General features: G+C 37.1%; 2 protein-coding genes across 3 annotated transcripts in view; one reads left to right on the top strand and one right to left on the bottom strand.

The window, feature by feature from the left end:
* Positions 1 to 2149, top strand: LOC149588454 (E3 ubiquitin-protein ligase RNF170-like). The gene is made up of 5 exons (XM_089862690.1): positions 1 to 447; positions 520 to 715; positions 778 to 882; positions 949 to 1047; positions 1707 to 2149. The coding sequence occupies exons 1-5, from the start codon at positions 341 to 343 to the stop codon at positions 1980 to 1982; spliced, it is 783 nt and encodes a 260-aa protein (XP_089718816.1). The 5' UTR covers positions 1 to 340; the 3' UTR covers positions 1983 to 2149.
* Positions 2150 to 3245: 1096 nt separating this feature from the next.
* Positions 3246 to 25771, bottom strand: part of LOC149588453 (uncharacterized) — a 31811-nt gene continuing 9285 nt past the window's right edge. For both annotated transcript variants that reach the window (XM_089862684.1, XM_089862685.1), the window contains exons 5-25: positions 12526 to 12603; positions 10186 to 10368; positions 9992 to 10108; positions 9732 to 9824; positions 9321 to 9497; positions 9200 to 9250; positions 9026 to 9135; positions 8852 to 8940; positions 8636 to 8748; positions 8450 to 8559; positions 8297 to 8388; positions 8158 to 8234; positions 7904 to 8094; positions 7654 to 7838; positions 7465 to 7576; positions 7301 to 7387; positions 6178 to 6245; positions 5968 to 6116; positions 5695 to 5869; positions 5445 to 5615; positions 3246 to 5221 (exon numbers count right to left, since the gene is read on the bottom strand). In XM_089862684.1, coding sequence (XP_089718810.1) covers positions 4935 to 5221; positions 5445 to 5615; positions 5695 to 5869; positions 5968 to 6116; positions 6178 to 6245; positions 7301 to 7387; positions 7465 to 7576; positions 7654 to 7838; positions 7904 to 8094; positions 8158 to 8234; positions 8297 to 8388; positions 8450 to 8559; positions 8636 to 8748; positions 8852 to 8940; positions 9026 to 9135; positions 9200 to 9250; positions 9321 to 9497; positions 9732 to 9824; positions 9992 to 10108; positions 10186 to 10368; positions 12526 to 12603 — 2715 coding nt within the window. In that variant the 3' untranslated portion in view covers positions 3246 to 4934. The remainder of the gene's footprint in view (positions 5222 to 5444; positions 5616 to 5694; positions 5870 to 5967; positions 6117 to 6177; positions 6246 to 7300; positions 7388 to 7464; positions 7577 to 7653; positions 7839 to 7903; positions 8095 to 8157; positions 8235 to 8296; positions 8389 to 8449; positions 8560 to 8635; positions 8749 to 8851; positions 8941 to 9025; positions 9136 to 9199; positions 9251 to 9320; positions 9498 to 9731; positions 9825 to 9991; positions 10109 to 10185; positions 10369 to 12525; positions 12604 to 25771) is intronic.

The raw sequence follows: 25771 nt of genomic DNA, 5'->3' as shown, positions 1-25771 counted from the left end.
CGGTACCCACCCCTCTCTTCGTAGTCGTAGTTTAGAGTCTCAAACTCTCAAGAGTAGACTCAGACGTGTTGTTGATTGATGATAATGAAATTTTTACATTGTCATTGCTGTCTTGATTATTAATGAAAAGCTATTAATTAAATCTACTAATAGGCCTATGTATTAAAATATGAATTACCGCCTTGATTTGGTATATCATTTTGAAATTATCAAACCAAGGGCTCTTTTCCGTCTGATGGTCACTGCCTGAGTCCTCCTGACCAGCCAGTCATAGAATTGAACATTCTACCCCCGTACTTTGTACTTGATAAGTTGAACAGTATTTATTGAGTTAAGAGTAATGATTGAAAATCAGTTGATAGCTGGAATAGGAAACGAAGTATTTTTGTCATTAGGGATTGTCACGGTCTTTACTATCTTTGTCAGCTTGTTAGTATATAAATCAAGGTTTGTTCTTATATGCCTTTGAAAGATTTCATTGCCCTTTATGAAATAACGATACTCTTATTTAATTTTAAGGAATTTTTTTCCAACTCAACAAGGTCTTCACGAACTAAGTCAAGAAGCCGTCAATTCTGTCCGCGATCATTTAGGACAATTTAGCGATCGCTTTGAAAGGAATCAAATGTCAAATGGGTCCAACGGAACCATGGAAGTTCAACACTTTGGTCCAGACAATCAATGTCCAATATGCTTAAATGACCCTCAGAATCCCGTACAACTCGTGATTAACTACGAATTTATTGTTAAAAGATTAATTATGTGTTTCATTTATAGTTAGAAACCAATTGTGGTCATTTATTTTGTTCTCAATGTATTATTGTTTATTGGAGGCACGGAACTTGGAGGGGTACAATCAGGTGTCCAGTTTGTCGGCAACAGGTAACTTTTAAAATACGTGGTAAAGAAACGATATAATAAATTGACAATGGTTATAATCCGTTCAAGGTGACTGTTTTGTTGAGGTGCTTCAGGGATCGGGATAACCCCGAGTTAGAGAGAGAAATTAATGACTACAATCGTAGGTTCTCGGGGGAACCTAGACCAGTTGAGTATTTAAATTTGATAATAGGCTTGACACAGGGCTGCGGGAATAACAGGAAATTACTTTGAAAATTAACTGAAAAAGTTAGGGAATTAATTTGAAAATGGACTGAAAAGGTCAGGTAATTCATTTGAAAATGGGCTGAAAAGGTCAAAAAATCAGGGAATTAATTTGAAAATGGACTAAAAAGGTCAAAAAGTCAGGGGATTCATTTGAAAATGGCTTGAAGAGGTCAAAAGGTCAGGGAATTGCTTTGAAAATGGACTAAAAAGGTCAAAAAGTCAGGAAATTCATTTGAAAATGGCTTGAAAAGGTCAAAAGGTCAGGGAATTCATTTGAAAATGGACTGAAAAGGTCAAAAAATCAGGGAATTCATTTGAAAATGACTTGAAAAGGTCAAAAGGTCAGGGAATTCATTTGAAAATGGCTTGAAAAGGTCAAAAGGTCAGGGAATTCATTTGAAAATGGCTTGAAAAGGTCAGGGAATTGCTTTGAAAATGGGCTGAAAAGGTCAAAAAGTCAGGGAATTAATTTGAAAATCACGGGAATAGTCATGGAAAACCTAGGATATAAGGGGGAAATTTCAATCCCAAATTTTGTGGCAAGCCTGGGTAAAAATTGAAGAAATTACAAAAATAAATATTTCAATATTTTTTTCCAGTGGGTGGATTATTTTCGAGATCTACCGATTCTATTGCGTCATTTGAGTTCAGAGTTCTTCTCAATGGGTGGCCTTATGTACATGTTTCGCTTAAGAATAGTTTTATGTTTCATGGCGGCTTTAATGTACCTCATTTCTCCGCTGGACATGATTCCCGAAGCTGTTTTTGGAATATTGGGACTATTGGATGATTTATTTGTAGTTTTATTATTGGCTATTTACGTCACTGTTGTTTACCGAAGATTTCTAGCTGGCCGCTGGCAAGAAGAATCTTAATAAATATGGTTAATTAAAACAAAGTAATCAAACTCTTCCTTCCTAAGACTTAAAAAAAAAAAATAACTAAGCAAATTACTACCGTGAACTTCAATCTTAAATTTTATATTCAAATTTTGGATTGGTTTTAATTGATGACAATTGTGAATAAAAGTTTATTAAATTTATTTGAGACTGAACTTCTATCTTCTTCTAATAGGAACATGGACAATTTCAAGTTTGTAAGCCTATTTTATAACGGCATAAAAACACAATAAAACGGCATAAAAACCATAATAAAACCGCATAAAACCATAATAAAACGGCATAAAAACACAATAAAACGGCATAAAAACACAAAACGGCATAAAAACACAATAAAACGTCATAAAAACACAATAAAACGGCATAAAAACACAATAAAACGGCATAAAAACACAATAAAACGTCATAAAAACACAATAAAACGTCATAAAAACACAATAAAACGGCATAAAAACACAATAAAACGGCATAAAAACACCATAAAACATAATAAAACACCATAAAACATAATAAAACACCATAAAACATAATAAAACAGCACAAAACACAATATAATATCATAAAAACATAATAAAACAGCATAAAAACACAATAAAGCAGCATGAACACATTAAAACACAATAAAGCAGCATGAACACATTAAAACACAAAGCAGCATGACCACATTAAAACCCAATAAAACAATAAACGGTATAAAACACAATAAAACGGCATAAAACACAATAAAACGGCATAAAAACACAATAACACGGCATAAAACACAATAAAACAGCATCAAACACAATTAAACATCATTAAAACAAATAACCAAAAAAATCTAAAATAACTTTATAAAACAAAACATTTGAATGACAAAACAGACAGGGCATGAAATATTTATATATGAATATATAGGGCCATAAGCATATCAAACCACCGGGTGGTTTGATATGCTTACGATACGGCCAGATTAAAAAATGTGTTTTCACTTTCACGAAGTTTATCACGTTTAGGAACTCGCTTTAAATTATTAAGATTTTTCCTAGATATGCCTAGTTATTTAAATTCTTCTTTGAAGTTTGCGGATGGTAAAGTTACACCACTGCCTTTCTGTGGTAAATTCTTGTCAGACCCTCTTTTTCCCCTACCTGATATGTTTTCTATCATGACGTAGCATCAAGTCATCGTCGTAGGGAGTGCCCCCCCCCCCGCTCCCATACACTCCGCTATCGCGAGGGAGAAAAATTAAAGTTCTTTAAGTGCAACGAAAGAAATTATATCTTTTTATATACTTTTTTTTCCAATTACTGTATTTACAAAATATTTACAGGAGAATGTACCCTTATAGTACAGGTTAATATCATTGGTATCCTCTATTATCGGCTACTCGCGATCAATGGTACGAACCTAATATCAACTGGAGACAAAATTGAAGATATCTTTTACGATATAAGCGTATAGTTAAAAAAAAAAAATTCCGTTTTATCGAATTTAAAAACTTTCCAATTTGACAACATCTAAGTTAAAAGGAATATAGACACGGTTTGTTTTCCCCGACACTTTTTTTTAAGTTCGCGACAATTAAAAAGTATAACAAATGATACGAGTAATAATTGGTAATAACGTAATTATTAATTGTTATACGTTGATTATTGAGAAATTTATTTTGATTATTTTTAGTTTTATTTTTAAAAGACGCGTTTGCAATATCGAATAATTCTTAATTTTCTTCAAATAGTGGCGAGATTTCAATTTCTGTACATTGATTTAGTTAATAAAATGTAGGAAATATTTAAATTTTACTCTGAATTGTTTCATGATATCACAGCACTCCAGAAGGCCAGAATTATTTTTTTTCCCCAAAGTATTTTGGCACAAAAATTTTATATCACACCTACTTATTTGGCTGCACTAACCATTTAAAAATTTTCTTAACGATTCTTTTTTTTTTGTTAAAGTTAGAAATTAATTTGCATATATTTTTTTTATCTTATCCTTCTTAACACTCGTTTTAAGGAATTAAAAAAGATTATTTTACTATTTAATAAAATTGATTGATTGTAAGTTCTTATAAATACGAATCGCACCCTCATTCATTTTTAATTTATACAATTTATTTTTCATAATTAGCCTTATTCCTGATCAGCGCCACCTACCCATAGCGGCGACTTTGAGAACTACTGTAAGCGGCAAGCCAATCAGATGTCGCTAAAATCTAGTGACGTCACTGACTGGCACTCTCGGGGTCTTACCAAAAATGACGTCACCAGATTTTAGCGACATCTGATTGGCTTGCCGCTTACAGTAGTTCTCAAAGTCACCGCTATGGGTAGATGGCGCTGATCATGAATAAGGCTAATTCAAATTATTAATTTTAAGAGGTCGGGGCGCTTTTTTTTCGAAATAAAACCAACAAGTAAGTTTCTTTGAACCACGCCTTTCCTCGGTCACGTGCCTCTGACGTATTTGAAATAATTTTTACCCCCTTCTTCGCAAAACCCTTTAAACTTATAGGGAGGGGGCAAAGGAGTGGAAATCTCACCCCCCCCCTATTAAACGTCAGGCCAAAATAAGCCAATCAGGCGCATTCCCCCTTAGTCTTCCACCCCTTTGGCCTCTCCCTACAAACCAAGAGGTTCAGAATCATAATCTATAAACAACTCATACTTATAACTCGTTAATATTTACTTATGACATTATAAATTTATAAGGTACCATCATGGATATGTATTGGTATGGGTTACGTAACTTAATCCTAATTGTTGACCTGTCATGACATTTTTAGGCATCATAAGAATAATAATAGGTATATTAGCAATGTACAGGCTAACCCCGGCCCTTGTTCACGCGGGAAATATTTAACAAAATAATAATAATAATAATAATAATAATAAGAGAGAATATAAACAGTCCCCGGAGTTGGGGGAACGTAAAAATTATAAATAGAAATCAAACTTGCCACAATAAAAGGTGATTAGTACTATCATCGTGTCCCGCACCTTCGTTTAAACTAGCGTGTAAATTACGAAAATCCTCGTAACCATCGCCTCCGCTAATCACTAACAAACGACATCCGGAAGAAGCCGAAGACGCGACGGTCGAAGCTCTACGAGCCGCCAATCCTTCTTTGCTTCTGACCGAACGATGAGACATTTTAGAGCAGCCGCTATTAGCGCCGGAACTCATTTCGACGTAAGTCATAAAACGCACGTGGCCCGTATGTCCGTGAGGTACTCCTAAAGAGTAAATGGGAAAATGCGCGTCATAGAGTGACCATGGACACCGTACCTTTAACTTCTTGTAGGCCGAGAGGCAACGCCAGACGCGGGAGAGAGAGGACATGATTTAAAGGCCGACTCGCTCTGCCTCTAGGGGTGCGTTACTTCTTGGCGCCAAGGAACTAACCCCAGAAAGTGACCTCCCCGCCCCTGTGGTCAGTAATTTTTAAAAATAACTTACCAGCAACATTAGGAACGTAGTCTAAACGAGTGGTATTCGAAGTCAAATGAGGTAATGGTAGAGTTAAAATGACACCCGCGCTCGTACCAACCCAAAGAAGATCTTTACAAGCTAACAAAGCGGTAACTCTTAAACACGCCGCTTTGTGTTGTCGAATGATATTATCACAACCTTTGATTGATAAAACAACAAAGAAATAATTTGAAATTATATAAATGAAACATTTTTTAAATAAAATCGGTCTTCTTACCAGATAACATTTTAGTCACGGCTGGAGCGACATTGACTTCAAGGAGGTTCTCGTACGAAGTGGCGTGAAACAACCTTAAAATGGCGCTATGTTGAATACCGATCCATACTCCTAAACCGGAAGTTACCATACAAATAACGGGTCGAGAAGAATCGCTACAAACTTGAAAGGATTTCTTAAAAAATTAAAAAGATTTTTTTAATTAAAATTAGCCTATATATATATATATATATATATATATATATATATAAAACTTTATCTCGGTTAAAGTACCTCAATTTCAAGAGTGGACGTATTTAAAACTTTTATGTAATTCTGGCAACCGCACCAAAGTTTCCCGGCTACCGGAAGCATTCTTAAAACGGGCGTAGAGGAAGTACCGACTTGCACTCTCTGAAAGTCATTGGTATTCCATCCACCTTCTGGAAAAAACCGACGTTAATGAAGGATTACGCGTTCCAATTTTCCCTGGAAGTGTCTTACCAGTGTCTTTCTTATAAATCACCAGTTCCCCATTCGCCAATGAAACGAAAACGCGATTATCTAAATGACTAGAAACAAAAATCAATAAAATTAAGCCTATATATAACTAAATTAGACAAAAACGAGTTTTGCTTCGCAGTCCTTAAAAAACTACATTTATACACAATCCTTGGTGACACTTTTTCAAACCCAAGGGCCAGAAATTAGAAATTATTATACGTATTGCAGGGCGCGATATAACAATAATAATAGTTATAAATTTCGTTTCGTCCGACGCTTATGAATTCCACCATTACGATAAACATTTTTCATTTTTATTAAAAAAAAAAAAGAATACTGTTATTTGCAAAATTCCCGTTAAACTTGTCTCTAACGCGAAGGCCTAAATCATCAACTTCTTATAGGGTTTTACGGTCAACTAACAATATTTCCAAATATATACTCCATGGGGATTCCCCGGTATTCGTATTCCGAAGGGAACGCGCGGCGGCACCTTTGAGCTTTGAAGTCTGGGTGCCGGCGCGGTGGGGTTTCCCAGCTGCGAGGCTCGCTATACTTCAAGGATGCCGCTTTAACAGTGCAGATACTACATACCAACGGATTGGGAACGACCTTCAGGAGGGGTTTCCCCAAGAATGTAGCATTCCCCAGACAGGCACAATAGAAGCCGACATTTTGGGAATGCGGAAAATGATACCGGAAATGATGGGCACAATGGAAGCCGACTAATTTGGGAATGCGGAAAGATTATCACTTCCTTTTTAGCTCCATCCACAATTATATCATGACTGACTTATAATTTAACGCCCAGACCGAACCGCTTTACCTAGGAAGTTGAAATTTCGCAGGGACGTTATTCTTAACTAGTAGATGTTCATTAAGAAATATTTTTGTAATCCGCTGCCATCTTGAAAAATGGAGGCCATCCCTACCCTAGTCGCTATTTACGTTAATCGCGTAGTACTTATAGATGCGCGACAGAAATTTTTAGAAAAGCCGCATTTATACCCGTTTTTGTTTAAAAATGTCTAATAATAACAATCGTTTGAACTACGCGATCGATTAGCATTACGATTTCGGATTGAGTATAAATAGAAATGATATTTAAAGTTATTTAACTTACATGATGCAATGAACCGCGGCTGAATGCTGAATCTTCATTTTATTCTTTTTGATTCTAATATTGTCGTTACAATTATAAACGTGAATACTTGAAAAAAAAAAAAATAATAAATAAATTAAGTACTATAGTTTATGTTTTGAGAAAGAAGTTAATAAAAAATGTACCAGCCATCTTCAGTCCCGAGCCACATTGTGGGCTGCGTGTTGTCCATCTCTTCCCGGTCATCCTTCGAACCACCGTCACTGTTATTACCCTTCTGCGCGTCCGAGTCTCCAACTAGAAAAAGTTTAAATATTACAGTTACCCGAATTTCCTGCATGTTTTAAACACAAAGTAAAATCATTTATACTAACTAGGAGATTCGACACTCTCTTCGTCATCTTCGCTGGACTCGCTGTCCAGTTGAAAATTTCCATTACTGGCTCGAGGTTCGCGACTATCTTCCTCTTCCTCTTCGATATCAGCGTCTTCAATATGAATGCTAATTGATACCGGAACGTTGTCGGGAATTAATGATTTTCGTCTCGAACTAACGTAGCTTTGGACAAAAATATCGATGTTAGGACAATCCAAGGTCAAATTAAGACACGAGAGAGCGCTTACTAAGGGACAGCCGCGGGTATGGACATGGCGCAGAGTATCCTAGCATTACAGACCCCGTTGCAGGAGGTTAGAGAGGGTTCCGGTTGCAAACTAAGCACGCAAACTTGTCCAACGTAACCGTCACTATTGCATACCCACACGTCTTTCAAACCGAATGTATTGAGACCCAAGGTTGACGCTGAACAAGTGAACTATAGATCGAACCAATTTAAAGTTAGGTTAGAGCTCGATTCGATAAAATAATGTAACGATACCTGTAAACCGGCTCTGGTTTTTCTAATTGGTAATGGGTACATAAATTCCGGAGGTGGTCTTCTATCCGTAGATAAAGCTGAATTTAATATAAATTGTATTAAAAACTTAATAGTGACGATAATTAAAGGACGTATATACCTAATTTTTGTTTAGCTTCGTTGAATGACTCTTCCCAACTCGCTCGTTTCTCGGCGGTTGGAAAAATAATAGTTAAATTATCGATGCCTTCCCTATACAAACGCGAATAGAAGATTAAACTTAATTAAGTTTTAATTATATAAGTTTACTTACTGCGTAGTAACGGTTAGATCTAAACTGAGAAGTTGGGCGTCATTCGTTTGTTTGTCAATAAGATGCTTATTGACGGTGCCAATCATGTCGCGAACTACTTCGTCCAAGGACTAATTAAAATACGCCCCCGAAAACGTAAGCTCGATCATTTAATCAAAGTTAATTCTTGAAATCGATTTAACAAACCTGATGATTGCAATGGAGACTAGAGGCGATGTCGCTAATTTGACCGAGCGAAGATAAGTCTTCCTCCAGGTTTTCAATCTCTTTGACAATTTTCTTGACACTGCTATCCGTACCTATAAGAAAACACGAGGAGAAAAAAATTGACAAACTTAGTAGGCAAACTTGGCAAGATTTTCCCCCAAAATTAGCTAAAATTACCTTCGGACTATCACGTACATTTGGCAATATCCAAATTATCGAGGGAAAACCTCATGAGTAGCTTGTACTTGTTCATTTCCATCGTTCCGTATTGAGATTGAGTCGCTCTTTACGCGCGTCGCAAAATGAAAACGCAATGCTTAAACGTCGTAATTAAAGCCTCGAATTTCGGTAAAACAAACAAGATCTTACAACGTCGAGGAAGACTTTCTTATTGTTCCACTTTTTCTTTTGATGCTAGTTATGAGCAAAAGATCAGAGAAAAGGAAAAAGCATCGTTCCTTCTTCGTTCCTAAGCCACCCTGCGTATTTCCGAAGAATCTCGTTAAACTTAAGACTAATTTTAACTAAGTTTAATTAACATACGGGTATCGCCACTATATCAAATCGATTAAAAGTTCTATCCGGTTGAACGAGCTACCAATAATTTAAATTAAACGTTAAAAACTTTTTTTATAATAATAATAATATTTAAATGTAAACGTACATCCATGACTCCTTCAATTAAATGCTCAATATCTTTGACTCTTTGTTGCATTTGTTCGTGTTGGTAAGCTTCCCTTTCTACCCTGTTAATTTTAACGGCTAATTCGTGAACTTCTTTTTGGGCCATTACTAGTAATTGATGGTCAGGGTGATCCAATTGAGTGTGTTTTAATAATTCCTATTATAATTTAAAATTGGTCCGATAAACCATCTCGAAGACGCGCGATGTTCGTCAATCTTTCGAGTTAGTACTAAGGAATTCTGCCAATTGTTTTATGGAAAACCACCAATATGGCTACCAGAACCGTGGTAAGACTCACTACTGAGTCAACTTAAATCTCTCTATACGTTAATGTATTCTACAGTACTATCTCTCTCTGTGCAAAGATTGACGCGTCTATATAATTGTTACCTTTATTAACAATTCGTATCGCGGTATCCTTTGAACTGGCATGATTAAAAGCGCGTCAAGGGTTAATTTACCCTTATGTTCTCTCGACATGTGCTAGTTGAGAAAAATGAATTTCTACATTAATATTTCCGTTTAATAGAAACACTCCTATCGCAAATTCTACGCAAAACTATGTCAAGAATTTACTATGTCTAAAGGTTGAAATAGGGTAAAAGGGTCACGAGTAAAAACGTACTAGGCTAAAACAATGAACTACTAACTTCTAAAAACTTGGCAAAAGCGGGCTTAGCTTGAACCGCTAATTTTATGGCTTCTTTGGCTGATTTCCAGTTATTTATAAAGGCGGTGTAAGTATCCACGATCGGTTGTTTAGTAAACTAACAAAGTAAAAAAAAAGTAACAGTGTAAACATATTCCGAAAATGTGTCCTCCTAAAAGCGGCGTAATATCTTACAGCTTCCACAAAAACGTCACCGATCTTTTGTTTCGTGTCCCAAGCGCTTAATCGTAATCGTAAAAGATCCAGAAATGATTCGTGATGGTTCAAAATTTCGGGAATTTGATAGAAAATTTCATCCACCAAGCTACTATCCACTAAATTGGCACTTTCCGAACTTTTTAAAGGCTTCATGTATTTCTAAGTAACAGACAAGATTTTCAAGGTCAAAACGGAAATACAAACTCTTCCGTTTGTTTATAAGTATCGGCGGTGGTGGTATTCCTTAATTAACTAGTTACCCGTACATGTACGTAAGCTACTGATGCCTTCGTAATTAGGAGAGCAATTTGTTAGGAACACGTCTTGTCTCTCCCCCTAGCCCAGTATCTTCAAGTAAAAAACAGTAATTCTAGGCCTTCTGTATCGAGGTATAATTCTAGTGTACTTTTCTAAATTTAAACACCCTTTAAATAGCTAGAAATAAGATTAGGTTGACTTTTAGGTTAGGTTAAGTTTATTTATTTAGGCACCTGCGTGACCCCTAAGTCGCGCGTCCCTTAAAGAAATGACATCTATTTTGGAATTAAACGTTACAGACGTCCCAAGTACTTTCGAGCGAATCTTGTACACACATTGAGAAGCGCGTTAAGAAAAAGCTCGAGGCAATATAAAAACCCTGGTACTAATAAAATAAACACTAAAATTGCGAGGGTATAAAATATTGAAGGCAAAATAAGGGAAAACCCGCTATAATCGTATATGGCCGACCACTACGATCTAATTAGGGGATTTATTAAAGCTTTCCCCGTTAGACCGTAAAATTATCACGCTCTCTTCAACGGCAATTTGCAACGTTTAACTCTCTCACCCGTTTGATAGTTTAACATCGCGTATACATCCGCGTTAGCTTTCTATACTTTGCAAACTTAGCTTAATCGAAACTATAACGAGAGATTATCGTCAAACTACAACTACCACACGATCTACGGCAACCAACCAATAATTTACTAACCTTTTCGTATAGTTCAAAGGTCAGTTTTGTTAAGACAGCGAAAATTGTTGAAATACACTTTTAAAAGGTTTTTATAAGTTAAGACTACTGTTTTTAACTTAAACTCCATAAATTTTTGATTCGACTAATAAATAATGCATCAGTTACGCAAAACTCTTCCGTTTTTCCTCCATGAAAGGCTATCGAAAATGTTAGCAAAAAACAAGATTACCCAAGGGCTGGGTTATAATCCTCTAACTTCATGAAATGAACTAACAGAAGAATATAACCTTATCACAATCCTCTCCCTTTAAATAGTTAAAGAGGAGCGAAATAGTTGGTACTACTACTACTACTTCATACCAGATGAAACTAATAGTTTCATCGTAGATATACATCGTAAGATGAGGCTAAAAAAACCTAAAGGGTAATATTTTATATTTATTGGGAAATCGCATTTAAGCAGAGTGAATACGCTATTGACTCAGATGAAATAAATTGAAAGGCGGGCAGAAAGAAATTCATACGAAAAAACTTAATAATTCGCCTTTTTTTTCTCCAAAATTCTCTTTCGCCGCCTAAACTCGAGGAATTGGTTTTCTTGATAAAGTTTTTTTTTAAAAAGATAATCAGCTTTAAACCAGACTGAAGTTTTTACTCTAAGAGGAGAGATTCAGTTTAAGGGATTATATTATAAACTTTGGATGAAAAGATTGGCTTTTAAAAGGAATATTTCGCAGACAAAATTCTTCAAACGCAGTAAATATTTCGACAGGTGCACTCCCAGCTAGTCTCGATTACATTATCAATCTAGCTCTAGCTCCACTTTCGTACTTGAGACAATAGAAAGATTTAGAACTATCACGACTAGACTCAACTCAATGCTTTAACCAAATTATTCGTATATGGCTCTGCAGTTTGGGATGTCGATCGAAAGGGACGCGAAAATAATAGCTTTATTAAGGTGGTATATATTTGTCAATTAGTAATTAGGTTCTGGCTGCTTTCAAAGACACGGACGTGTATAGATCTATTCATCTAAACACTGAATTCTTTACGAAGTTCATTAATTATTCTCAAATGGTGGTTAATTATAAGATTCCAATTCGATTGAAACCAACCTAATTGCGATAAACAATAGAGTATTGATAAAGCGAAGGAGGTTTCTATATTCTAAAACTCTCCTTCGAATAAACAACTTTAGTAGGTCATTATAGACGTATTTATATCGCCAATAGACAACCCTAGAAACCAAACTAAAGAACGGGTAATTTTAAGTGAATTTATCGATTTTTATACTTCAATTCACCGACTTCTATTAAACATAATTATAATCCTAGTTGACAAAACAAACAAAGCCTTACATTAACGAGAATCTGCAAGGATTCGACGTAAGAGTGTTCCGTGTCGTACAGTTCTCCCACAACGTGAGTTCTAGTGTCCTGAAATGAGAAGGGGGAAAGGCTTAATTAGAGTTGATGATTTTAAAAGCCTTAAGGCAATTAATTCATTAATTATTATTAATTGAAAACGTCTCGCTAATAATCCGTAGATTATTTTTCAATTAAAATAAAAAATAATGTTAGTGTAAGCTTTTATAGGAAAACTGGTTCATTTTATAACTTTTTTACGTGTTTTCCCTGACCAATTGTAATCGTGTGTTGCTTGAAATGGTCTATAGCTTTGGATGGAAGTTTAGAAAAATGACACGATAAACAAAACTAACCGATAATAAAGTGGACAACAGTACCGTATTCTGCAAGTTAATTGTATTTGCACCGACGGTAAAACGTCGATTGAAAAAGTATCTTCGAATGCGATCGGATATCCAAGGGTCACTTTGGGCTCGCTTGTTAAAACGACGGGTAAAGGGTAGCATGGCGGGAGTGGCGCTGCCCGCTACAGCGGCCGAACTCCTTCGAGGGGCCGGTGCTAGATTATCGGCCGCCGTCGGGGGAAAAAGAAAACTGGCCCTTTTCCCCTCCATGGTCACGAAGCCTCGATATCCGAATCCCGATACAAAAAAAAATATATTTTCCCTTTAGGGATCAGTGAAAGAGTATTGGGGATTTTCGAAGCAACCGGTGGTGGGGTTCACTCGCGCCTTGAAAGGTTTTCAATCCGACACAACCGCGGCGGGGATAGTACGAAACTCGATACCCAGCTAAAGATTAGCATCTCATTGGAATTTGTAGAAATCGTTTTCCAACTTCCGAATATTCACTTTAACTTTTCCAACAAATTCGAAATCGAAACCGTGTCCCTTTTTTGAACGATTGATTCCAAAGTTATTGCGTAACCAAATCCCTTCCTTTTTCGAACCTTCCGTGGAAATCTCCCCAAAAGCTTAAAAACTCGCGGGGATTTAAATTTTTAATCAAGAACTTCCTGAAAATACTCCGAAAGTCTTCTTTTAAAGGTTTGAAAAAATGTTATTTCGTTTCACGCTACGCAAAAACCAGAAAGTCGTTTGAAAAACTAATTCTTAATTACCACCGGTTTGTTTGTAATTGGTTCGCGAATTGATACTTCAATTTAAATTCCAAAATTCCTTTTTATTTTTTTCCTTTTCAATTCTCGGGGAATGTCACGTGATAAAGGGAGAATGAAACCAATTAATTAGTCTAGGTTCTAAAGGGAATTTCAATTTCAGAGATATATATACGAGAAATGATGAGCGAATGTCCGCTGTTAATAAAAGCGGGAAAAGGCGAAAATTCCGCTTCCCGGGTATATTATAATTCTCCTTTCGGATGCTTGAATGAATGATACGAACAACTTTTCGTATTTCTCCTTAGCCTATATAGACTAGCTTTCCTAAGCTCTAGCGTCACAATTTTAATAAATTTGTAGTCGCCAAAATAAGGGAATTCTTTCCCAGAGATAATGTCAAGGACTAAAAAGGGAAAAATTTGGTTCCGACTCCGAGTCTTCCTTCCCCGATGTTTGTTTGATCTGTATGTAAATCCAGCCCGTATTATTAAAAAAGTTTTTCTTTATTAATTTTTTAAGAAGAAAGACAGTCCTCAAAGGGCCAAGGTGCTTTGCTGCTCGAGAAGTCACATCATCTTATTATACTTGGCGTTTTGTAATTACAGCGTGGAATCCGAATCTTCTTCTTCTTGGCCAGAAGAAAATAGAAAGTTACAAAAGGCGTGGGCACAACAGCGGCGTCTTCGTCGTTCGCTAAATTTACACTCGGCTATTTGGATGAAAGGCGAGAATGAGAATGACTATAGACGCTGCTTTGTTATTATTCCCGTAACGCTTCCTTCCGAAGAGCACCTTAAACGCTTTCTCTCGTCGTTGTACACGCAATTTCCAAAAAGATAAAAGAGCCCGGCGTCGGTGAAAAGCGTAAGCTATTGTTATGAAAAATATCTCCTAGAAAACACCTTTCCTTCTTTTACCGTATAACGCGAGAGAATTAAACTTTAGTATATACGGGTCGATACCGTGGTACCAAGTGTGTCGAGATGAAATTTAAAATATAATTTTGTCACAATTTGTGCAAAATTATCGAGGATCGCCAGAACACCGAACAAAAGATTAAGAAACAACTCGGACTGGTCAATACGCGGAACAAGACGCGCAAACAAACAAATAAATAAATAAATAAATAAACAATCACTTATTTGGTGGCTGTCAAAAATATTCCCGAGGCGCACCCGACAATTCAACCGGACATTGTTTCATTCCGCGATAAAATAAATAAATAAATATATATCAAATAAATAAATTGCGGAGTCAACTTCCATAGCAGCTGCAGACAAGTGCAGCGGACCAATACCAGCCTCGCCCGCTCGATGTCGGAAGCTAGACTGGGAAGCGAACCACGCGGAGCAACGTATCCTTCAAAATATCGAGCCACCGTTAAGACCACCCTACCCCTGCCACCCTGCTGGCTTCTTTTAGAGCGGTATAGCTGGCCGGCCACGACGGAAAACGGGATGATTCCAGTCTTCTAGCTGGCTCTCGTAACCCCAAGTCCGTTATAGGCCCTATACCCTGGAGGGACCAAAGTATACCAACCAAGGGACAAGCTAGCCTAATTTAAAATGCGCTTTTTAAATACAATTTTATGACCTAGGAGTATTCTTTTTTTTTCCTTCTTTAAAATCGATTGAGATACGAAACATTTTTAAAATAATTTAAAAAACCAGCAGGTTCACCCCAAAAAATAATAATAGATTGTGAGATTCGAAATGCGAGGGAATTATTTTCCATCCAATTTCACGTCATAATTACGTGCCTCAATTGTAAAGTTTCAAACTAGGCTTAGCAATCGCGCGTGCGGCTCAAATATAAAGTTTCAAACTAGGCTTAATTGCTAAGGTTTAATTCTGGAAGAGGGAACAGAAATAGTTAACTCCATTTTTCCAAGTCTTTTATAAAATCAACTAGAATTATTAGTTACTAGGCCTAAAAACTTAAGAATGACAGCGAGTCTAACCCCCAGTTTGAAACCGTTTGATGCTCCAAATGGTTTGGCAGCGTAACCATTGAAAATGGGAAACTCGAGTCTCTTGAAAAATATTTTAAAAATGCAAAAAAAAAAGTAATTTTTCCTTTTAAACTCCAGAACTACTCGTTCTTTCACTCTCTGTTGGAGTTTGTAAAATAGGAAAAAGTTTATATTAAGTTGCTTTTTTTACAGGATTTTCCGTAGAAAACTGGAGGAACCGTTTTTTACCAAACGAGATAGGGTGAAATTCAAAGTAACAAAATAATGTTTGCTCTAGTCGTTTTCGACGCTGTTCAAACACGATACCAAGCAACATTACATTAAAGTGAAAAAAAAGAGCCTCTTGAACTTTCTTTAGGCTGTTTTTTTATGACAAACTCTTAAAAAAAAACAGCGAGAAAGTTTAAGAGCAAATATATAATTGAATTAAATTAGTTTGCTCGCGCCTTAAGCCTTTTCCTAAACGATAACATTTAATCGGAACTTAGTCAAGCGCTTAAGCCTAACCAAGTGCTAGAATCTATTCTTTGCTAACTTTTCATTGTGGCTTTAGATCAATTTTAGGCCTAAAATTTGGACAATGGAGCGGGAACGGACGATTATTTAGCAATGATCCCTCGGTATTATTTCCTACTGAAAAATCTTCCTGGTTCAAAATGTTTGGGTGCAATAAGAGACGGGAGAATGGAGGGCAAGCAAACCAGCAAGGGGAAGCGAGAGAGAGAGAGAGAGTAGATGAGGAAAAGAATTCGAAAAAGGTTTTGCCGTTTCCATGACAACTATAAGTGGCGTCTATTACTATACCCTTAAACTAAGAACGAACAGAGAGAAGCGGGACACACTTCTAGAAAAGCGGGCTCCCTTCCTAGCTCGAGATCGCCTTCCAAAGCAGTATTGCTTATTATCGCAACAACAAGGCCAGGAAAAAAACGAATGAACGAAAAAAGAAACGTATAAATCGAGACAGAAGAAGAGGTGGTTATATCTCAGTATCTCTTATTTTAGAAGTAAATAATTCTGAAGTGTTTTCCGAGGGTTTTGGAAAACACTTCATTCATCCGTAAACGCCACAATATGTTCCTATTCTGTTACACGCGGAAAATAATTTTGTTTTTGCGTTTAGCAAGGTTATATATCAAACAAACAACCCCTTAGCTCAGAACATGGTAACAGAGTCTATACAATAGAGGAGTATATAGTTAAATTAAAGGTTTTTGGAGTTACTTCCGGCGCTACACGGTTTCTTGGTAGATATCACTCCCCTCCTCCAAAGATTGAGGATATACAGTAAAGCTGAGGATATTTTTTAACCAATGATGCGTCTTGTACAGAATGCAATAAACCAATGAGAAAAACCGGTAAAGATATTCCTCTACTGCGTATCCTCTATGCAGTAACTAATCACTTTTAGTTACGAACTTCTAGCTGATATATTTACTACAATATCACGACTATACCTTTGTCTACACTATAGTATATATATAAATAAGGTTGCGTGCCGTTTCTCTATCGATAGGTTGACAAGTACATGAATCTAGATGCCCATATCTATTGACTACTCGCTTTTTGCCTCCGTTTTTCTGGATTATTGGTTGCCATTCTTTGTTGATCATTCCTTATACTGTTGACGCGAAATATCGGAGTTTTCTCTACGTACCGGTTCTTTCTCTTCCCTCCTTTTTAGTCTCTTTGCCAAACCCGTATTTTCCCGGCAACTTCAAGTTTATTTAATTACCTTTTTCAATAATATTAAAAAGATGTTTTTTATATCTATATATAAAATTCAATCGAAAGCGCAAACATTTTAACTCGAGGGAATTTAGGACGACGAGTACTAGCACTCAATGGTTTCTTTAGTCGCCAGAAAAAATACACTTTTTGTATCCGAATTTTAAAATTAAATTACCGTCTTTAAATTGACGATTTTTTTTTTTGAAAAAAGGGCAAGAGAGTTTGTTAAATTTAGTAATTGAATTTTAGAAGTTTGCTTACAGGGTGAATTTATTAGAAATATTTCCCCCGGTGTTTAAGCGCGCAAAATGTCGACCTTTCCAAAAGGGGGTTCGACTAATGAATTTTAAATATTAATTAAGGATAATATCATTCTCATTTTAAAGAGTTATTAGGTTTAAAGAGGCCAAAATCACTTTGGAAAGTTAAGAGTTTTAAGACGCCCGTTCCTAAAATCCCCGAGTAGAATTTTAATGGTCTTGTAAGTTACCTCGTCTATAATCCCGAATATAAAAGTGGTTTGTTTATTCATTCATTTTGGAGGCACGCAGAATCCCGCCCAAATACTTGTTAGAAATAGCCCAAAAAATATTCAAAGTTTATATTTTAAAGATGGTTGAAAACGCGTATATTTTATATAGTTTTTGAACGGCTTAGTAAACACGAAAAATTTACGCGAACTGTAAAATAAACTACTAAACAAGTAAAAATCCACCAAAAATATTTTCCAAAAACCGCCTAATTGATCAAAAATTGTCCTTACTGGCAACCCCGCATCAAAAATGAAGATTTTTAAGAGGATGCATTACTATCGGAACCCCAAAGGACTTATAAACACGGATATTACGAACCCATATAGGGATAGGAAAATTTTCACGAGCGTAGCTACGTTGATACAACAAAACTGTAGGACCAAGCCAGTGTCTTCTTTTCTGTTGGTCCTATTTAGAATTACATAGTCCATGGTTTAAATTGGAAAGGATGAGTTAGATAGGGGAGGGGGATGATGGTGCAAGGTTATATGTCGAGATAATGTAACCCCCCCCCTCTTGACTCCCTTCCTTGGAAGAAAGCTATAGTTTGCCTCGATGAGATCGTCTCGAGGCTTTTAGGAGCTAAAAGGGGTAAAGAAAATAGCTCCTTCGTAAAAGCGACGTTCACACTTATACGGGGGAAACCAGTTGATAGCCGTTGAACCACACCTGGCCTCTCTACAGTCACGTGTCTCTGACGTATTACCGTTCCTTTTAACAGATAGGAGCGTCTTCAAATGTTTTTCTTGTAGTCAAATTCTAACTAGTGCGGACAAACCAGTTTTGAAGTGCGAACAGAGCTTAAAATGAGGAGGTAGTGGTGGGGGGAGGTGAACTTTTCGGGCAATCACCAATAACCTAGGGCTGGCCCTATGGTTGCGGAAGACGCCAGGGAAAAAAGGAAGAACCCCCTAAAGATTGCCTTCGGAGAGAAACAACATATTACTCTCTATTTGCTCTTACTCTCAAAGTTAGGATAATGCTTTCCTTCGCGACGGAATGAGGAATAAATTTAAGCGAACCTAGATAGAAGAAAGCGGGGCAACCTTTGACGCGATCTTCCACCAAGAGAGGGATGGCGAAAATGAGAATTAGTATTTATAGCAATAGCGTGAAGACTTTGCAAGATTTTTAGTCCCCTCTATACACCAACGACTGTAGAGAACTCTGGGTTCTTTCATCGAGAACGCCCTAATGAAAAGACCCTAATAGCTTGATAGTCAAATTCTGATTTACGAAGAAAATTCGAATCACGCTCAACGATAAAATTTTGAAATGAACGTTGCGCCTGAAATAGGCTTAAATTTGCAACTTAGAGACTTATCTATGGTGTGGCTAAAACACTAATATATCTTACCAAAAATGCATACAACTAATAGGAATGATTGCGCCCTCGTAACTCCCGTGTAGTGTAGGTGCAACGGGCAGCGAGATAGATTAATTCGCCAGGTGGTAAAATTCGTCATACGTCATGACTAGCCTAGCTCCTCCCTCAAAGTCCGCCTAGATAGGCTCAGAGATGATTCCTGATCTTACAGGCATACAGATCGAGGGATTGGTGCGAGAATCGATGGTAAGTCTTAGCCTAGGTCAAGATCTAAACGAGCTAAAAACCAACCCACATAGAGCTATGGGAAACGGCTCTTTCCCCCAGAGCTCTTAGAAAATACGTTATTTCCTCCATTGGCACCTCCTTTGGTGGCGGTGGTAACTCTATAACACCATCAAGTCGGCCTCCCCGTTTCCAATTCCCCTTTCGTCCACGGTCTTAAGGACGAACACCCGGTCGGCCTCCGGTTAATCGAAGCAATTACTTACGGTTTGATAGAGACCGGGATTTTAGGCGTCGTGGACAATTAACTTGGAAAGTTGGATGACAACACGAGCGTGGGTCGAGTTTTAGTTATTTGGCGGGAGAAAACACGAGTTTCCGGTCAAATAAAGCAGCGGGGGGGGGGGGGTGGAAGCGGAATGAAAGCGTCTATATATCTTTCCCGATCTGAAATTTCATAATTGCCGACGAATTTCGGACAACTTTAATTAGGGCCAGTAGCTGCAGGAAGCGCCAGCCATTTTCAAACACGCTGCACTGTTACAGGCGTTAAACTTCGTTATTAATTAAAGTTTTAATTAAGTTTAAAACGCGGATCTAAATTCGTAAGACCCTTCAATTTAAAGCCCTGCAGTGGCTGATTAATTTAGTATTTAAAAATACTTTTTAAAATATTTCTATTTTGCTTAGATAACACCAACTTAAATGGTGGACTGTAATATTTCATAAACTTCATTGCACTTTATGGTTGAATACTTCTCAAGGTGCGGTCCGCGAACCCCTAGGGGTCCTAACCATAACCCTGTTAAGAACTTCCTATCATGAATCTTCTTTACTTCGATAAAAAAAGGCCGAAACTCAAAAGTGAAAAATCTATTGTTGAATAAGATAAAAAATAGCCTATAAACATATACGCTAACAGAAGAGGGGGGGAATCAAAATAGAGACTTTTAGCTGCGGATTCTAACCACAGGATCATATGGATCGAACCGTGAGAGAGAATGTATCATTCCTTTGGTACTATTGCAGGATATCCAAGGTACAGGGCCCAGAAAATCTTTTCTTACTTACGGTTGGATGCGTGGCTATTTGACGGCTTAAGATAGCCGCCCAAAAGTAATAAAACGGTATAAGGCGCTATACCTGCATGGTGCTATCAGGGTGCGTGGTGGAGGAGAGTTAGTTTGAGGTCGTGCTATAATAAAAGTAATCACTTTCGATTGGGGATCCCTTACGATTCTTTTTCTTCTGGTTGGTTCGGAAATAAAACTATACAGTAAAATAAATACTAGCAGGCCTATAGCTTACAATTTTAGTGTGGACTTTGCATTTCTAAACAGTGGAATCATCACACAATCGAAACTATATACCCCTTGTGAATTTTGTATCGACAAAGCGTTTGTAAAATCCATGGTTGTTGCAAGTAAGGACCGGGGAAGATTCGATGTACAGACACACGGTGGCTCGTGTACTATGAGCGATCAATACAACAACGATATAATAAGGGAACGAGACCGTGTAAGGTCAAAATAAAAGGGAGTCTATATCCTAAAGGTAAACACTATCTAAGGCTTATCAAGTAGCCAATGGAAGAGTAATTGAAGTCCGGATTGTAGACTCGTGAAAGAATCGGGAAACGGTATTACTAACTAACGGACTATAACATCGCGTTACTTGATAAAGAAGGCCGAGAGTAGGTGGGACGCCAGCGATGTTAGTCTTCTTATTAGATCCTTGGGAAGAGGAGCGATGTAGCGATTAGCCGCGACGGTTATGGTACCACCGTATTGATGGAAAAGCTTGTTTGCAATGCAGGCGAGAGCGCCAGAAGAGCCCGGGGTAGAGTAACGATACACATTGCTGCAGACTCGCGTTATACATTTTGGTAGGCATATTGACGCGAAACTTTAGTTTACTAAGCCCGGCTTATTAAATTCTCGACAACTTATCCGAACTATATCTATAAATGTCTGGGAGTAGTATAATCGAGGGGATAATCACTCTCAGATTCGTTCCCTTGACACCGATTAAGGATTTAGCACCGTCAAAGGTACGCACCAATTTAGTTAGGTGCACTGGTTGGCCCCTCGGCTCTCTATGATAACTCTCGACTATAGGAACAATATACGCTTAATATAATCTTATTCATGTACCTGATCAATGCTTTAGAATGTATATATTTCTTTAGCTATACTATCAAAATATAGGAATATAGCCCAAGGGAGTCTTGCACCGTAGTTTTCTAGGAAATAAGTAAGACTTCATTTCCGGAATTAAAGAAAAACAAGACTCCATTACTCCGGAAATAAAACTGGGAATCTAAAGAGAGAGTGACCGACCGAGCGACCTGACGTTTCTAACTTTCTGGTTTAAAAGAAAGGATACAGTATAATCAAATCATTTCCAATATCTAAACCTAATCAAATTCTAAATGGAATATTAAATTATAGGCGTACATTCGGGTCAATACAATTTCGCGCAGTTTGAAGTCAAGGTATACATCCTTCTTCCACTCTAGTTAAACTCGATTTGTGTCTACGGAACGTTAAAAGCTAAGAACCATTTCACTTTAGTTTCATCTAAAGCCGCCTCATGAGCTATAGCTCTTATCGTTTCTCATACGAAACGCGATTGAATTACTCCCTAAGAAGAACACCATTCAGCTTGCCAAATGACCCTTCATTGTCAGAAAACATCTCGTCTCTTGGCAGGTTGCAAGGGGGGTTGGAGAGATAAAGGAGAATGGGCCCAAGAAATAAAACAAAAGATATTACAAGAAACACTAAGAGATAGCTCTCATTAAAATTATTGGAGAAAGAAACATTTGAAGGAGGGGAGGGGAAGGAAGGGGGGACGCATGCACCTTTGAACAAATTGAAACCTTGAAGCCAACTAGAGGGTCGTAGGGGGAAGTTGGTTAAACAAAGGTTGTTACTAAAAGCCTCGACTATAACTGGACTTGACTGATAATCAATTTCCAGTCCAAACCACTCCACTTCACCCCATACGAAAGTGAAATTTTGCAGGAGGATTTTAAGGAACCGTGCATGGTGACCTTGAAAGCCTTATGGAAGTATTGAACTCCTGTTATAACTTAATCTATTTCTAAAAACAATCAGTATTAATTCCGAGTAAAGAATTTTATTTCCTTTGTTTTTGAGAAATTTGAAGAATCGAGGGTGGTGAGCGCAATTCATTCGCCAGTCCTAAACAATCTACTGGCGATTGTTCGAGCTCATTAGAGAGCCAAAAAAAGGAAAAAATTTTAGATGAGAGCGCCTCTGAGATCTCGACTCAAAGGGGTTCGTTGCTAGTTCAGAGCTTAGCTTATTTAATTAGGAAGTTCATTGTAGGAGAGCTTCAACTTGCATTTTATCACGCGGAAGCCTAGAAAATATCGCGGCTGGATTTTTGGTTGATGCTGAACTTTTATCGACCCACGAACTAACGCCAAAGGATGGAATGGGATTGGAACGACGCGTTTCTTCCCAAATTAATCAAATTTTGGAGTTTATGCCACCGTGCTTGGTACTCTTATAAGCAATTATTAGCCAACAAATAAATATTCTCACTGTCTACTCTATAGGAAACTTTGTTTAACACTGCTTATGAAACCATCTCTAGCTCCCAACAGTGGACATTATCATGAATACATAATATAAATCCGGATTGAAAACGATTAAAGCTTAAATGACTTAACCAAGAATTAGTCTTTCTTGAATAACGAGCCTCGGGGTGTCAAAGCTAGTCTAGTTTAGCGGCTTGCCAAAGTGTTTGAAAATTTTTAAACTCCTTGTTTTATCGAGTAATTAGTTCATTGAGTCAATTAAGAAACCTTATTTCTTTTTGTAATAATCATTACGAGTAGCCCAGAGCGCCGAACTAACAAATTGGAGGGAAATTATCTATGTAAATTTAGAAAATATCAAGCTTAACAAGACTCTCACGCAAAAAAACAAAAAATTAAGTTTACAAAAATCCGTTGAAGCGGTACTCTGGAGAATCAAACACATGCCACTATATTTATAGTACCAATGGCAAATATAAATAAAGGAAGTAGAGAAAGGAGATACAGCAGTCGTTTTTGTATCACACGCGGAGGATCCTGACGTCACGTGATCCGTTAAAGAAAGAATTTCAAAAGGGGTTGGAGAGGCGAGAGCTTCCTCCGTGGCTGTAAACTAATTTCTCTCTGTTTCGCTGTTGAGTATGCGCGAAACTTTACTGCCCGCTCACTTTCTGTCATATCAATTTGCCTTTGATATATCGCGATGTTTGGTAAACCCTTTAGGGGCAGCTAGCGGCGGCGGCGTCGTCGGTTCAATATGATAGATGATTGAAATATTTCTATTCAATTTCTGATCTATGGGGTAAAACAAACAAGCTCTTGAATAATTTAGCTAGACCGGGGCTTTTCCACTTGGGGATATATTTTGACGGCCCGCCATTTCTTTTATTCTATAAGTTGTTAAAAGAGTTACGTCAACCGGCCAGTCGAGCTAAGAGCTGACGTCACTGTCTACGACAGTTTACACACGTGTTGGCCTCGTGCATCGGCTGTAGCCGTGAGCGACAAAGATTACTTGAACTTTTCATTAAAAAAAAAACATATTAATCTAAGGAAACTAAATTTCAAAACGCAATCTATCATTCTTAAACAAGAAAATTAACCTAATTTCAAAATTCAAATGTCGAAATAAGTTTTCTTGACATTTACACGCAAAGATAGATGGCAGATTAGAAGAAATCATAAATAGGCAAGCGCTAAGAAAGATTTTTTTCAAATCCGCGGCCATCTTGGAAAAATGGCGACCAGATCATTTTTCATTAACGCGAACAAAATGGAGTATAATTCGAACGTACGCGTTAAGCCTAATTTTGAGCATAAAATATGCGTGTAACGCCATTTCCAGAGGAGAGAAATGGTAATACGATACTTTTAAACAAACGAAATTGGGAGATACGAGAGAGAGGGTTGGGAGTTTGTTGAAAAAATATCATGCTAAGAAATATATAGAACAAAGAAATCTCTCTGTATTTTATAGAGTAAAGGTTTAAATATTTGAAGACCACGAGTCTGACTTACGTCTAGGGTAACCCCGCCCCCCCCCCTCCCTCCTACTGGAAATATTATTTTACAATAAATAATTACAATATGCAAATAAGAAAACAAAAAAACAATGTTGGGTACGTTAATACAGTATGGAGAGGGGAGAATTAGTTTAAACAATTTTAAATAATAACTTTGATTAACGCGATTTGACAATACGGAAAGGTCAACGTGGTTTCAATTAAAACTCATGTACACTTTACGACATTTTTTAGTTTCATAACTTTTAAAAGCAGTTGAAATTTTCTTTCGACTTCGATCGATTCTAGCAAAAATAACGACTTTCGACTTTAGCCTTAAGAATATTTTAGCTCGAATCCTAATCGAAATACAATATTTTATTCTCATAGTTCACGCTATAGAAATATTGATCGTGGGCAGAGACTCGGCCCCAAACCAAGGTTACTCGCGTCTATACGTTATCAATACAACCAACCACACTGAGCGCTAATAACACAGGAGTCCACTATATATATTTTACTAACAACGTGTACCGAAGAAGACTTTTCAATACAAATTTATATTAAACCTTTGCAAGGAACGTATTGGGAAAGTTTAACTTTAAGATAAAGATAAAAACATGGCGATTAACCCACATTTTATCCGAGAAATACGAAATTTTATTCTATAAACTATAAAGGTGATTTCCGTAAAGGCGTTTCCCATATAATCTGCCCCAAAGTATTAAGATAAGGGTTCATGAGAGACTTATATTATTAAAGGACAATTTTGAGTCTTAATTTCATATCATCAAGTGTATAATTAAATGAATTTTTCGACCTCAATCGTCGTTTTTCAGAAAATATTAAGAAAAATCATAAATAATTCAACGCTCAAACGAAAAGGCAATTTAAAAAGAAGAAATTTATAGAAATTTAAAAGCCTTTAAATTAATTTAACCGCGTGCGCTTCAGGGTTGCCAGAAATTTACGAAGTGCATCTCGGGTTTTGAACTGAGTGACCCGAATCAAATCTTTTCAGTCTGTTATAGATAGCTTTTGAATTGCACTTAGAAATGACTGGCAAACGCTATAAACTTCTAAAGCTAAAAATCGTACTAATTATTAGAATCTACTAATCACTAGCAGCACGCGCAGTAAGCTTTAAGGTTATAGTAACCCTAGTCCCATTATTGCGTGAATATACAGTTTCATCATTTACGCGCATGACGCGAGTCCAGGGCCCCCGGAGGCTCTGGAGAGTCAGTAGGGACATCTAA

Source organism: Phalangium opilio, unplaced genomic scaffold (genome assembly GCF_054372755.1).
Source record: "Phalangium opilio isolate 3A_F unplaced genomic scaffold, DU_Popi_V2 ptg000650l_1, whole genome shotgun sequence".
Lineage (NCBI taxonomy): Eukaryota > Metazoa > Arthropoda > Arachnida > Opiliones > Phalangiidae > Phalangium > Phalangium opilio.
The sequence above is the reverse complement of the archived record's forward strand: the minus strand, read 5'-3'. Positions and strand labels throughout refer to the sequence as shown.

Coding starts and splice junctions, on each gene's coding strand:
- LOC149588454 (XM_089862690.1), top strand. CDS start 341: ATGATTGAAAATCAGTTGATAGCTGGAATAGGAAACGAAGTATTTTTG. Junction 883..948: donor GTCCAGTTTGTCGGCAACAG/GTAACTTTTAAA, acceptor AATCCGTTCAAG/GTGACTGTTTTGTTGAGGTG. Junction 1,048..1,706: donor TCTCGGGGGAACCTAGACCA/GTTGAGTATTTA, acceptor ATTTTTTTCCAG/TGGGTGGATTATTTTCGAGA.